General features: G+C 27.7%; 1 protein-coding gene across 1 annotated transcript in view; it reads right to left on the bottom strand.

Moving 5' to 3' along the window:
* Positions 1–16,598, bottom strand: part of LOC111613759 (chromodomain-helicase-DNA-binding protein 1-like) — a 97,577-nt gene that overhangs the window by 67,527 nt on the left and 13,452 nt on the right. Inside the window, 8 exon segments of the mRNA XM_023355106.1 lie at positions 1,234–1,382; positions 1,665–1,814; positions 3,918–3,979; positions 8,795–8,966; positions 10,202–10,355; positions 10,457–10,509; positions 13,175–13,310; positions 14,035–14,225. Coding sequence (XP_023210874.1) covers positions 1,234–1,382; positions 1,665–1,814; positions 3,918–3,979; positions 8,795–8,966; positions 10,202–10,355; positions 10,457–10,509; positions 13,175–13,310; positions 14,035–14,225 — 1,067 coding nt within the window.

Below are 16,598 nucleotides of genomic sequence, written 5' to 3'. Positions count from 1 at the left end.
AAAAAAAAAATTATACGCGAGAATCGAACCCGAGAACTCAAGCTTATGAATCAGACTCGTTACCACTCTGCCACAGGACGCTCGTATAGAAATACGTATAATTTATATATAAAGTGCTAACAAAACTTTAAGTTCGATTTTCTCCATTATATTTGAGTATTGCACTTTAGTATTTTACAGGTAGTACACTTACATCGTGTACTACCTCTACACCAAAGATCATCAAAATCCGTTACCCCAAAGCCGTAGGCTCTCCTTGTTAGTGTAAGCTGTAGTAACAACTACACAAATTATGTAATCTTATCAAGCACCATCTATGGCAAGAAATGTAAGTATTTTGGTACTGAAATTTTTATTATGCATAAAAAATCCCACATCTTTCTAAGCATTTCTGTGAAAACTGCATCATCCCACTGTAAATAGTTTGTGAGTTATTAATTTTTTAAAATTTCCGTGACTTTTGAATCACCCTGTACATGTAATATATAATTAAGTGATTTCTTCCTATTTTACTTTTTTCTTAAAACAAACTTTAGGTTAATAACAAATATTTTAATTTAGTCATCTGCAAGAGTTTTCTATGAAAAAATGAGTAACTAATTTGAAAATAAAATGAAACCTTAGAGCTGCATGCACAACATACCTATGTTAAGTAAAGACAGCTGTTAAAGCAGCATTAATTAAAACTTCTGTTGCATATATAAAAGGATTACTGAAATTAATTTTGTGCATTAATCATATCCAGCATTAAATGAGAGATACTTTTATATATACAGAAGTTTACGTGGACATTGTGATAATATATAGCATGACTAACATATCTAAGCTCATAACAACAAATTTTCAAAATAAAATGAACATATCTTTATATATAAAATTCTTCTTAAAACCTTTTATAGGAAAAATGCTTCAAACAATTTGAATATACAAATAGTTTTAGTAAATTCCTTAAATGTACTCCTCAAGTAATAAAATATAAATAAATAATCATAAATAATTTATGTGAATCCCAGACTCCCAAAAAGTACTTTTTAGTGTTTCAAAAGGTAAAACAAAGATCTTAAAATTAATGATTATAAAAGCAATATAGTTTCTTTGTGTACTTTTTATGTTATCACTTTCAGATATCTAGCAGAAGACTAAAGCAAAATTAAGAAAAATATATTTTAATAAAATAAATCAACTCTCAACTTCAATTAAAAATAAATTTAATTATGAATAAAAGCTTTATACCTAGATGGTGCATTGCTTTTAGACAGAACTGTTCTACCAGTAGTATCCATTCTTTGAATTACCAAATGATCTAAAACCATTTTCCTTTTAGCTCTTTCAATAATATCTTCTTCTACACTTCCTTTTGTTACCAAACGATATATATTAACCTGTAATATTTTGAGAAATTATGAAAAGTTAATAAAAGTTTTCATTTGAAAAATATTAATATATTAATTAATAATTTATTTTTATTATTAATTATTATTGTAAGCAAAATCAATACACACAATAAAGTTTTGTTTTATATAAATTATTTAAACTTAATAATCATAATTAATTTTAATATAAATATTTTTATTGATAAAATGAAATTTAACAATTTTAAGTTTTATATTATGCAACACAAAAATTTTATTGGTCTTAATGGCAAAGGAATAAGATATTTTCACCTGATTCTTTTGACCAATTCTATGAGCACGAGCCTGAGCTTGTAAATCATTCTGTGGATTCCAATCACTATCAAAAATTATAACTGTATCTGCAGTTGCTAAATTTATTCCTAAACCGCCTGCTCTTGTAGAAAGCAAAAAACAAAAGTCCTAAAAAAAGTAATATATTTAACATATTATAACAAAATTTAACACAAATAAATATAAAACAATTACACATATTCTTTGAAAATCAAATATTTTATTATATCTACATACATGTATATACAGGGTAGTTCATTTTAATGAATCTACTGGAATAACTTGAAAAATATGCAAAAATATTAATTACGTCAAAAATATTACTCTTTAAAGGAGTCACAAGATGGGGTTATCATTTTTATCATAAATGGCTCTACAAATCAGTGAAAACTGGGTCAACTTCATTTTCTTATATGGGAATTCCCATTTTTTAAATTGCATATTATGATTCTATATCAAAAACAAACATTTTTATTTTATTTTTTTAAAGAGATGCAATTATCGAAAGTTATGAAAGGTCAAGGGGGTGGAGAGATAAAAGGTAGTCATATGTCATATCTCAAGTGGGGTCAGACTTAATGACAATTTCACTCATTATTAGCACAGTTTTTTTTTTATAAAATTCATCTCTACCCTCAAAAATAAGCTTTTTATATTATTAATATTTTATAAATATTAATAATATAAAAACTTTTCTTTATAAAATCTCATAACAGATAAAAAATAAAACTGGGTTTGATGCTATTACAATTAATAATATAAAATTTACTTTTAAAATGAAATCTCATAACAGCTGGAAAAGCTATGCAACCCATCGCTAGATGTTTTAGTAATACATTCCACAGTATGTTTGTACATGCTGTTTGAATTCTTCAAATTATATATTCTCTAGTTGTTGGTTCTGTTTGTAGAAAAAATTCTTTAAATAAAAGTCAGTAAAAGTCAAGTCCAAAGTTCATAATTATTTTTTAAACTTATTTTCTTCCTTTTTTCAATAAACCTCACAGTTGATAACAAATGTGTGTGTGCAAGTGCTGTGATCACTGCATAAAAATTCAAATGCTCATAACTGTATCTTCTTGAAAAAAATGTTGCAGTTAAAATCTTTTTAAAATGTAGAATCATAATATGTAATAAAAAGTAGGGGTTCCCATTTAGAAAAATGAATGTAGAACCATCTTTGATGAAACTGATGGCATCATCTTGTGGCCCCTCTAAAGTCTAACATTTTTTGTTGTGAATTTTTTAAAGTTATTCCAGTCGACTGATTAAAATGAACCACTCATAATAACTGTTCTAAACCTGATCTTTCTTATTTTATTCAAAGACAATGTGTTTACATCCTTATTCAATATTGACAAATTAATTACAGAAAAAATTAATCTTTTTTCCCTTAATCAGTGACATTTTATTAAATTTCAAAAATTTAAATTATAATTTTCTAAATTTATTTTTACAAAAAAGATAAAATTTAAATAGTCATAATGTTTTCAGATATAAAATGACAATTGAGAAAGATCAAACATTTATTATATATCATGGATATAGAAACATATACAGTTAACTCAAATTTTGCAGTTTTTCAACAACAGAGTATACCTTATATTATATTATATTTTGAGACTAGAAACAGATATGTAAAATTCTGAAAAGTTACATAAAATAGCAAATTTTTGGTTGGCAATTGAAGGTTGGTCTAATTTCAAATGCCATTCTCTAAAAATTATGGTTTCATAGTTAGCCATGTATGATTCTGTATCTGTAATGCATTTCTTACAAGCATAAACATCAATTTTTTCTCTACAGACAAAAAAAAAAACTATTTGTTATTAAGACTAAGTACAAGTACAATAAAATCCTAATTATTTCATAGCAACACTGTATTGCATTTGATTTTTTACTTCTTTTCCCATTTTTTTTCTTTTCTTTTCATTACATGGATGTAAAATAATAAAAGTGAAATATTTTCTCTTGCAACTATTATATGAATCAGTAATTTCAAAATAATACAAACCGAAAAGAAAACTTACTAACAAGATTTTGTTGACAAATGAATAAAAATCCTTTATGTTAAAATTCACCCATCTGTTTCTAAAGATGTTTTTAAAGTTTTTCAGAGAGAATTTCTAAAATTCTCTTTAATAATAATTTAAAATATTCAAGAAAAATAAATATTTACATATTAAACTTAGTATTTTATATTTTATTTAGGAATAGATTAATAATCCAAACCTGAGATCCATCAGCATTAAAATGTAAAAAATTGAATTTATAATTATTAGAAACCTTATTATCTACATATAAGAATAACAAACACATAATTTATAATAATTTAGAAAAATATATAATAATTTATTACTATTAATAATTAATTAGCTAAAATTTCATATTTGTAAAAATTCCAAACAATAAATACAATATTATTGTAAAAGTTAATTTTAAAAATACAGTCAACCGCCCTATAACACTGGTTCCTCTAGTTCGGATTCCTATATCACGGCAAAAACATTGCGACAATATTTGTACAAACACTGTAAAAAAAAACTCATATAATTCGGTAAAACGTCATCATCCACTCATGTCGCGACAGGACTGGTCGAATCTAGACCAATAGCGGATATTGTACAAACCATTGAGTTTAAACGAGCAGTGGACCTACTAGAAACCATTTATTATTTAATGTCCATAAAAATTATATTAATATTAATGATGTCTCCAAAGACAGCCGTAGTCCGTAAACTGCATACGTGCCGGGCTGTGATTGGCTGGACTCGTAGAAAATGGATTCATAAAATCGGAACGTATCTACCATGTTATAGGGGGGTCGACTGTATTGACTATTAATCACAGTTTAATCAAAGAAAACCCAAATATAATTATAATAAATACTTCTGCAGAATTCTTCAATTAAATTAATTAATGTTTTATGTGTTATTTAGTATGCATCCATAATATGAAACTACTGTAGTTAATCTAATGCAGTGATTTTCAAACTTTTTTGGTCCACTGCCCCCTTTATTCTTTTGTTATACCCAATGCCCCTAACCCATTTTCTCTTGTGTGAGAAAGGATTGGAAATATTCTTAGGAAAACTTTTCTATGAATCTCACACTTTGTGCCCTTACCGTACATTGTTCTCAACATCCAGAAACCATTAAATGCAATGTTTCCTCTTATCAGTTTAACAGAGGAAAGAGAACAGTTTTCAGTGACGCCAATTTTGCCTTTGGTCACTGTTCAATACCCTGTCTCCAGCACCCCCCTACATTTACTCATCATCCACAAAAGGGCATTATTGCCAACTTTGAGAAATGCTGATCTAATGCATCTACACTAAATAAGCAAAAATGTTTGGACATTGTATGGAAATAAAATAGTATTTATTAACCACAGTAATTAGTAAGTCTGCCATTTTCAGTGATAACTGCTATCCTTCATGGTAAACTATTCATCAGTCCCTGGAATATGGGGGATTGGGAAATTTTATAATTCTATTTGCAGTAAAGTGATCAACTCTGTCTGTGAATAAGGTTAGGTTGAGCTAAACCTCACCAAATGTTCAAATTCATCCCAGAGGTTTTCTATGGGATTGAGATCTGGGTGTTGAGCAGGCCAATACATCCAGATGACACAATCTTCATACCCATCCGGTGTACTCCTAAAAGCATTAAAAATGGCAGTGCTATTCTGTAAGTAATATTCATTATGTCAGTAAAAGTGCCACAACATTAAGAGAACCAAGTTATCAAGTTATCAAGTTATCAAAGTACCTTAATACACCACAGAGTTCATATTTCTATGCAAAACAGCTAGTGGACCCACATCATATCAACTGAAACAACTTCAAAGCTTATCACTATCATCCCCAAGCTTTACAGTTGGCACGGCACGGCACACTCTGGAAGTAATTCTCCAAATAACTACCAAATCTAGACGAAGCCATCTGATCAGAAAAGCTTGAAGTACAATTCATCATTCCATACCATAATACATGCTACCATTGCTCCAATGTACAATTTCTGTATTTTTTAAACTAACGTAGCCGTAGCTGCTGGACTTCATTGTCTTGGTGATGATAAGATTTATGGACAGCTGCTCACCAAGATAGCCAAGTGCATGCATTTCTCAAAGTGTCTCGGTCAAATACTTTCACACAGTTTGTCATCTGAAACTCCTGTGCTATTGAATGCAAGAAATGATCCCTGTCTTTATACAACTCTCTCTGCAACACCCTCTAGTCTATGGATTCCAATTAACAAATGCACTTTTCAAACTTGAACAACTATCTTCTTTGAGCCATTTCACCAGTGAATGGTCTAGTTTTATTTTCATTACCATTCTTTACCACACTGAATATGAGGGTGTTGCAAGTGTCAATGCAACTGATAGGAATGCCCAATCACTTTTGTCCACATAGTGTATATAAATACATCTATGTAAAAACACGAACACACACACACACACACACACATTCTTTCTATGATATTTCTTCTCATCTCAGTGATTTCATGTTTAATTTAAAATAATAAAATTTATTTGGAATATAAATTTAATTTTTTAGATCTTAGATCTTATAACATTACTAGCTTACCCGTTGCGCATTGCTGCGATCTCAGAAGAAACGAAATTCAAGCAAACTCGTTATGATTAAATTAAATTTACATTTTATCATTTTTATTGAAACTTATTATTATTATTCGTTTTCATCAGGAAAATATTCATTTCAAAATGTTGTTTCAATTCTATTTATTTATTGGAGTGCTAGTGGATAAACGATATTTTTTGTTTTTCCGTCTGGTGCATACACAAATCAGAAGGTTTTCTGACGTGTGAGCCGGCCACATACAGTTGTCCATGCGAGAAGCACGGATTCTCCAAATTTAGCTCATACACTTGCAGTATTCTCCATTTATATATATATATATTTTTTAATCCTTTATAATTTTAATTATTTAATTGCTCCTTCCTCTCTTCCTTGGCATGTTGTGAAATTTCTGATAGTTGGATAATAAACCATTTTATTGTAATTTGTCTTTTTAAATTATATTGAGTTGATATTAAAATTTGGAAGAGGGGATCCCTAAATCGGTAAAATAGGCGAATTTCCTCCTACAACTTCGGTTGTTGTTCGGGATACAGTTAAGGTTTTAACATAGTTCGAGTGAATACGTAATTAGCAAAAAATAGTTGAAATAAACTGATTAAACAAAAATTATTACAAATATCGTAAATAACAAATGCTTATATAGAGATATTTTTTGGAGGGGGAAATGGTCTTCACAATTTGAAATCGAGTGAACACACTGTAAAGTGCTCATATACACGCACGCCATCTATCGTAGGATAAATGTACTATGCCAAAAACCTTCGTGGGAGTGTATTAAAAAACTTTCCAAAGTTTCATGGCAATCGTACTATGCCAGAAACCTTCGTGGGAGTATATTAAACAACTTCCCAAAGTTTCACGGCAATCGGATAAATGGTGTGGTAATGCATGAAGGACAGACNATAAACTGATTAAACAAAAATTATTACAAATATCGTAAATAACAAATGCTTATATAGAGATATTTTTTGGAGGGGGAAATGGTCTTCACAATTTGAAATCGAGTGAACACACTGTAAAGTGCTCATATACACGCACGCCATCTATCGTAGGATAAATGTACTATGCCAAAAACCTTCGTGGGAGTGTATTAAAAAACTTTCCAAAGTTTCATGGCAATCGTACTATGCCAGAAACCTTCGTGGGAGTATATTAAACAACTTCCCAAAGTTTCACGGCAATCGGATAAATGGTGTGGTAATGCATGAAGGACAGACACACATACATTCATTTTTATATATATAGATTACTTATCTGAATATGACTTAAATTAGTAATATATCGGATTATAGAACAATTTAGAGAAGATCAAAATGAAAAGAAATAAATTATATATCACAAATAGTATTAAAGTTTACCTGAAATGGAAAATGCCTTAATTGTAAATAATCACTGAGAATATCTAGCATTCTAACCATCTGAGAAAAAATTAAAACACGGTGCCCAGTTTCTTTTAATCGACATAATAATTTGTCAAGCAACATAAATTTTCCACTTCCTCGAAGCAATTGCTGAAAAAGAGTAATTTGAAATTAAAATTAAAAAATTGAATTTATAATTATTTTGAGAAATGCTGATCTAATGCATCTACACTAAATAAGCAAAAATGTTTGGACATTGTATGGAAATAAAATAGTATTTATTAACCACAGTAATTAGTAAGTCTGCCATTTTCAGTGATAACTGCTATCCTTCATGGTAAACTATTCATCAGTCCCTGGAATATGGGGGATTGGGAAATTTTATAATTCTATTTGCAGTAAAGTGATCAACTCTGTCTGTGAATAAGGTTAGGTTGAGCTAAACCTCACCAAATGTTCAAATTCATCCCAGAGGTTTTCTATGGGATTGAGATCTGGGTGTTGAGCAGGCCAATACATCCAGATGACACAATCTTCATACCCATNTTTTTAAATTATATTGAGTTGATATTAAAATTTGGAAGAGGGGATCCCTAAATCGGTAAAATAGGCGAATTTCCTCCTACAACTTCGGTTGTTGTTCGGGATACAGTTAAGGTTTTAACATAGTTCGAGTGAATACGTAATTAGCAAAAAATAGTTGAAATAAACTGATTAAACAAAAATTATTACAAATATCGTAAATAACAAATGCTTATATAGAGATATTTTTTGGAGGGGGAAATGGTCTTCACAATTTGAAATCGAGTGAACACACTGTAAAGTGCTCATATACACGCACGCCATCTATCGTAGGATAAATGTACTATGCCAAAAACCTTCGTGGGAGTGTATTAAAAAACTTTCCAAAGTTTCATGGCAATCGTACTATGCCAGAAACCTTCGTGGGAGTATATTAAACAACTTCCCAAAGTTTCACGGCAATCGGATAAATGGTGTGGTAATGCATGAAGGACAGACACACATACATTCATTTTTATATATATAGATTACTTATCTGAATATGACTTAAATTAGTAATATATCGGATTATAGAACAATTTAGAGAAGATCAAAATGAAAAGAAATAAATTATATATCACAAATAGTATTAAAGTTTACCTGAAATGGAAAATGCCTTAATTGTAAATAATCACTGAGAATATCTAGCATTCTAACCATCTGAGAAAAAATTAAAACACGGTGCCCAGTTTCTTTTAATCGACATAATAATTTGTCAAGCAACATAAATTTTCCACTTCCTCGAAGCAATTGCTGAAAAAGAGTAATTTGAAATTAAAATTAAAAAATTGAATTTATAATTATTAGAAACCTTATTATCTACATATAAGAATAACAAACACATAATTTATAATAATTTAGAAAAATATATAATAAAATGTATTTTTATCTATAGCAAGTATTTTTTTTAATATCTTATACAAGTAGCACCCTTAAGTTTGAATTTAATTAACATAAAAATAAACAGATACTTTATATAAAACATTGTAAAGTTCGAGTGCGCGTGTGTCTAGGGGAACTTGGACTGGCTAGAGAAGGTTTATTCAGAAAGTTATAAAAGAATAAGTTCTGAAACTCATACATGGATGTCACGATTATATATATATATTTTTTTTGATACTCACTAACCAAAAATGGAAATATGAAAAGAGAGGACCCCAAAATAAAAAGAGAAACAACTCCAGGAGGACTTCAACAGCAGTTAGTGTATGTCAACTTTCTGTCCTGAGAGTGCTTCAACTTATACTTTCTCAGCATTGGAAGTGAACCTTTCCTACAACTTTTTGACATCCCTAGCATATTTTGCTGTTTTAATATACCAAGGAATGGCCAGTTTCAGCAGTCATTGCCCATTCCTCCAACCATTTAGTACTGTGCCTTATCCAGCTCCACTGAATATGCGTACTGAATAATTCCTCACCTACTGTTATGCATTTCAAGGACGAACTATCTCCTAAGATTAAAAATTTTTCTATGGCAATCCTCAATCAGTTAAGTCAGCAAGCATGAGACCACCTTTGAGCACTATCAACCTCAGGTATTTAGCAACTTGCAATCACTTGTAAACTCTCATGATTAATTAATGACTTGTTATTATCGTCCTAAATTGTCTCGCAACTCTTGTCAGAGGTGTATAACCTTTTCTATAAATAAATATTGTATTAGTTTTATTTAACCTGTAGTAGAGTGCCTTCTTTCCATCACATCTCTAAACTTCCTCCATTCTGAACCCAACCACCTACACGTGAGACTGCACGCTTGAGGCAACAACCTAACAGCATGGTGGTTTGTGTCCTCCCAAAAGACGCAGTGGTGTTAGTCCAGACGTAGGCATCACCAATGTGGTGCTAACCTGACAGTTGTGCACACACACGTTTTTTTGTTCTTAAGTACATAAAAATGTTAATGTATTACCATTAAATAAACTAAGATATTTCTATAATCTAAAAAATAAATAGACAAAAAAAATCTTAATGTAAATAAAATACCTGCAAAGCATCACTGTTATCAAAATTTTCTGGAATTCTAACAAGCATTGCATGGTTGCAGCATTTTTTTAATTCCATCATAATGTTAACAAAGCCTGTTAAACTTCCTTTTAATCCTTTACTTAATGCTTTGTAATTTTTAGTTAAAATCCATCTATAAATTAAAAACAAAGGTTAAAATGCACTTATATATTATTTTTTAAAAAGTACAAAAAAACTTTAGTCATTTTTAAAGGAAAAAACATTAAATCTTACTTATAATATTGTTTCTGTATAGAAGTCATTTCTACTCTTAATATGCGTTCCACCTAAAAATAAAATAAAAAAATTTTTTTTCTAAACTGTAATAGAAACTGACAGCAGTTACTGTCAATAAAAATTTATAATTATTCAACATAAAATCTAAACAAAATCTTTAAAATTATTTTACTTTATTTATTATCTAATTGATTTATGTTAAAAAACATTATAAAAATATATCAAATTTATTTAGCTGTAAAATTATTCAAATATGTTTTGAAGCATTTTAGTATGATCTTAATTTTATGTTTCTGAAAAATCAATTTTTTGCAGATTTTCAACATATAGTACAGTCAACCCCTCTATAACACTGTTGATTATTCCATTTTATATGAATTCCATGTTGTACAAGTCACTTAGATTTTACAAATATGTGTGCTGGGCTATGAACGGCTTACATATTTGTAAAATCTATGTGGCTCGTACAACACGGAATTCATATAAAACAGAATAATCAACAGTGTTATGGGAGGGTTGACTGTATTGGCAACAGTGTTATGGGGGGGTTGACTGTATTGGCCTCTTCAATTGTGTAATACTTGAAAGAGAAAGACAACTCAAATCTATCCTCATTAGCCATGGTTACTCTTGGCCATGCTCTCATAATGACCTTGTGAACAATAATGGAATATTTATTTATTTTTATAATATAATTAAAAGCTATGGCAAAATCATAAACATCCATACTTAACTCCTTCATAAAGCCTCCCAGCACTCTACATAGATATTGCATTGAATTTCAACACAGAAATGAAGATGTGATTGGGCTCTTCTAGTGGGAGAATGTTCCTATAGTGGTCTGCAACAGTACCGAATCTTTGCAAGAATTTTAGTGTATTAAAGAGATATAAAGTGATATATGGTGAATTCTTCTCTTTTGTGCCTCTAAAACATTGTTCTATGAACCTACTTTCAAGTGCATATGCAATAAGGAAGTATTATGGATTCAAATTGAAAGGTTACAACTGTAACTTAAATGTGAATTGAATGCTTAGGGGTTTCTTCTAAAATTTTTAGGAATTTGCGAGGAAATCTTCTAGTATAGATTTTGCTAGAGCAAGGACTGTTCACGATGCAGGATGAATGTTTCAAACCCTGAGTGTAAACATTTAGTTCTTGACACCCTTAATCTTTTCAATGTAGTTATCATATTTGTATTTTATTCTGTTACATATAACCCATTATTTATTGTATAACTTTCATACACACTGTCGTGCCCTTCTCAACATGTGAAAAAAAAAAAAAAATTTGTCTCGTGTATTATAAGAATTCTCTTTCTATGTGAAACAACACATGTATACTTAATCTTCATCTCCTAATTGTAAACTTATAACATATATACCAACCTCTCATTGTAATACTTTATGCTATAATGCATATTACTCTTATACTTTATAAATGTAACTATAACGTTTGCAATACCTAAAACATCTGTAAACTGGCTGTGGTTACTGCGAAACCAGTCATGTAATGTTGGTTATGACATTAAAATATTTGTGTGTGTGTGTATTGGCATTAATTATAACTTTTATATGTATGTATTAGTATGTACAGTAATAATTTTCAATTATTACTGTACATACTAATACAAAAGATATCTTAAATAATTAGAATTTAAAATAAATTAAAAAATCAATTTTTGTAAATAGAAAATAAAAATCTAAACTTTCTTTTACTGTTCATTTTTTTGAAACTATTTTTCAATTACTGATTAAATTTTTATATAAATATCACAAAACAAAAAATGCTACATTCTATATAAATTAGAATCAGTTATAAATGAAAATTCAAATGGATATATATAAAGACATGAACCTCTTTTGTAATGAGACAGAAATCTCTGAGTAAAAGAAAGATCTGCAAGTGATGATGGCTTTATAAATAGACAAAATAAGGGAGAACTGTTTTAGTATTTTATTTTACAGATTGAATCAGAAAAACACAGCTCAGGAACACCAGTAAGAAAACACTACAAGGAGTGAGAGCAATAAAATGGAAATTAATAAACAGACACAAAAGTAAAAAGTAAATGTAAATAAAACATATTGACATTATAAAACTTTCTAAACACTTTTTGAAAAAAGAAATGAAATTTAACTGTTTTATTACAAACTTAAATATATTTAACCGACAAAAAAAGTTTTAAAAGTGATAATTAGCAAAACAATACTTTACCTTGAAAATAACATTTCAAATGTTTATTCTTAGAATTTAACTTAGTAACAGACCAATAAGAAGAATTTTAAAAGATAACATAAACTTAATTTTAAATTAATGATAAAAACCATACAAAACTTTTTTCAATTATTCTTATTTTGGCATAAAATGATGACATTTTTACAAGTTCATTTAAAAAATGCCTTTTTATTTGACAAGATGATTAAAAGCTCTTTTTAAAAGTAATTTAATATCATATCATTGTTCCAAAAGAAAAATGTTATAAATGTTTAAAAAACATTTATTAATTCCAGACCAAATTTTTTAATGAGTTAATTTTTGTAAATTTACTTTAACTATTATTATGAACTTTTACGTTATAAAAATTCATAATAATAGTTATGATTAACTAACAAAATTGGATAATTAATTATAGTAGAAATTAATAAAGAATTGACTATATAAACAATATAGTCAATTCTTGTAATTATTGTATATTTGATTAAAAAAAGTTACCTTAGCTGGCAATGATTTTTCAACATCTTTTTTAACTCTTCTCAACAGAAATGGCTCTAACTGTTTATGCAATTTTGTATATCCTTTGTCAACTGTTTCTTTATGTTCAATTTCAAAATCTTCCCAAGAACCAAATCTAATGATATAAATTTTATATATTTGATAATGTGTTTTTGTGGTTGAAAAGCTATATAACTAAAACAAACCATAATTGAAACATTAAAACTTATTTTCACAGCTGAATTAAAATTTATTTTTATATTAAAATTAAATATTTAAAGTACAGTACAATCTTGGTAATTTGTAATTCAACATATACAGAATAGCAAGCAATGAAAACGAACAAGAAACAATAAATAAATTTGACAGCCTACAAACATTAATGATGCAGAAAAACATAAGTTGGATTACCAATCAAAATATCTGAGCATACTGTCATTGCCAATAATCATGTTACTAAATTAATGAATAACCACTAAATTTTGTGAAAAATTGAAGTGACTACGGAAAATTTATCAGAAGATACCATATTTTTGACGACCTAATTTTTATATTTATACAGTATTGTGTTATACTTGTTTGAGCATCTTAAAATACAAGCCTAACAATCTTTAATATTGTGTCCAAGCTCAGACTCAATATCATGTGATGTTTAATAAGAATTGAAGTTTGAATTAGTGGAAAGTTTATCTATGATTTGGCAACAGTGCCATTAATCACCAAGAGTCAAATAGTGATAGATTACTGGACATATCAAACTAACAAAGTTATCAAGATTATACTATACAAAAATATAATTTTTAGTAGTTAGTCTTTATATATACATAAAACACCAAAAAATATTAAACACAAATATTTACTTATTTGGCATTATAAAATGTAATAAAGCCCATAGCTCCTTTAATGAATTTTGTAAAGGTGTTCCAGTAATAAGTAATCGATGATTTGTGTCAAATTCAAATAATGATTTATATAATAAGGAGTCATCATTTTTTAAGCGATGTGCTTCGTCCACTCCTAAAACTGCCCAACTAACATTGTTTAAAAATGTCTGAAAAATATGAATTTAAATTGCAAAATTAATATTATCTTTAAATAGAATAAAATTACATTATTATTATTATTATTATGCTAATAAATATTAATAATTATTCATATGAAATAAATAAATGCAGATAGAGAAATAATATTTTTTACATAAACTTAATATAAACATTTTCTAAACTAATTATAAAAAATAATAAGTAATTCAAGTTAATTTATTTATGTCTTTATTATTTATGTCATGATTATTTATGTACCATTATTGAAAATGAACCTAACATAGATTAAATTATTGTGATTTATTAATATTTTGATTAATTAGCATTAAAATTTCTAATACTATTTTCTACATAAACGTGAAGAAAAAAATTCGTAATGACCAACTATATTACAAAATGACCAAATTTCTGAAAGATTCCAAACCGAATAATGTTTATATGAAGTTTAATAATATCCAGACAAAATACTCAATCTCAATATCAAACAGTATTAATAATTCAAAAAAAAAATTTTTTAAACAATTAATCAATTTATCACAAATCATTTTAATGTATATCACAGCACTGTTACAAAGTATTTAGAATTTAAATTCTTTAGTGAGAATTTTATGTAAATTTCAATTATTTTTTATTAACTTTTTTTATGTCAAAGTATATAATTAAAAATAAAATATTTTCATAGTCAGGTCAAGGAATAAAAAATGGACTCTGTGCATTAATTGAAAACATGGGTATTAGAATGACCACAACAATCATTTTGATTGCTGTTCAATTTTACTTACTCGCCCAGTTAAGTTTGTCACAGGAAGCAGAAATTTTTGGTTTTCCTAATTTTGAATGTTTTGCATTACCATTGAATTTTATCTTGATAAAATCAAGAGGCCCCAAAATTAAGGTTTTCTACTTACAACTGCGGAAAGCAATCATTTTGATCCCTGATTTATACCATTGTTTTATTTTTTCAACTTTGCTATGTGTGTCTATTTATGACTTATGAAAATTAATATTTCTATATGAATGTTTCTAATATTCTTGTTTGCATTTTCTGCATCTTTTGTTAGAACAAATTTTTGCTTCAGTCTTGTTATTCATGTAGTGTGCACAAAAATTAATGATAGATATTTTTATCATCTGTTTACTGGAGATGAAATTACAAATATATCAGTAAATATTTCGGAGAGTGAATCAAAAGGTGAAATACAAATTACATTCATAATCTGTCATAGTAATAATGAATCTCATCATTAGATTTCACATAATCAACTACTCTTGAACGAACTAGAATTAACCTCTCTACAATGGGGTATAATATATAATTTACTATATTTTTTTGAGTATACTAATTCTTACTGGTATAAAAGATACATGAAATATTTTGTTATAAAATAATTATATGTGATAATCTTTGGAATAATATTATCACTATCATTGCTTGTTTTTTAGACACTAAAAAAAAAAAACTACTTTTATATATGCACAGATAATGTTTGTGTTAGGCAGCAAAAAAAATTTACATGGAGTAGTTTTCAGTGCTTAATTTTTTTTATTAAACAGAATGTATGTAGTTCCTCCAATTTGAGGGGGAAACCCCAACTTATAAAACTGTCCCTTAAAATTATATAATATTCTAGAATGTTATTTTTGGTACAACTATGATATAAAACTAATTTCAAGTTGTAAAAAGCATATTCTGAAATAGTAGTCATTTTGACTACTGTCAGTAGTTCTAGGTATACAGAGTTTTGGAATTCTAGTGTTAAATGGAGGACAAAAAACACTAATAAAAATTTATTTTCTTTCAGCATCTCAAATGGCACAACACCAATTCTGAAATAAGTTAAGATATCTTATAGCAACAAAATATCCTATTAATGTTGTCATCAACCTGCTTAGAGGAAAAATACTGCTTATGTTATTCATTTGTTTCTTAATTAAGAATAATTAACAGAAGAATAATTATTAAAAAATAAATAAATAAAGTAAATTTTATTTTATAAAAAAATCTATAATAAATTAATAAATAATTATTAGAATGGAAACTGGAGTTGCTGAATATCTGTCAGTTGAAACTGTCACATGTTGTTTATTTAATTGCATTTATATTTTGCTAATAGTTGAATGTTAACATTTTTAAATTTCTTGTTTGAAAGTATTAAATATTTTTATATAACATGTATTATTTGCTGCTTCTTTTTTTTTGTATGATTCTTTTGTAATGTATTTCAATTTAAATCCATTATTTTTTATATACTATTACTCTCAGGGATAACTATTTGATTTTTTAAATTATCACATACATTTAAACATATATTTTTATATATTTTTTAATATATTAGAATATTAAAAAAATATATGAATATTTTGACTTTTATTTTTTGTTC

Source organism: Centruroides sculpturatus, unplaced genomic scaffold (genome assembly GCF_000671375.1).
Source record: "Centruroides sculpturatus isolate CEXI.00-Female unplaced genomic scaffold, Cexi_2.0 scaffold1673, whole genome shotgun sequence".
Lineage (NCBI taxonomy): Eukaryota > Metazoa > Arthropoda > Arachnida > Scorpiones > Buthidae > Centruroides > Centruroides sculpturatus.
This window is presented reverse-complemented; position numbering and strand designations above follow the sequence as displayed.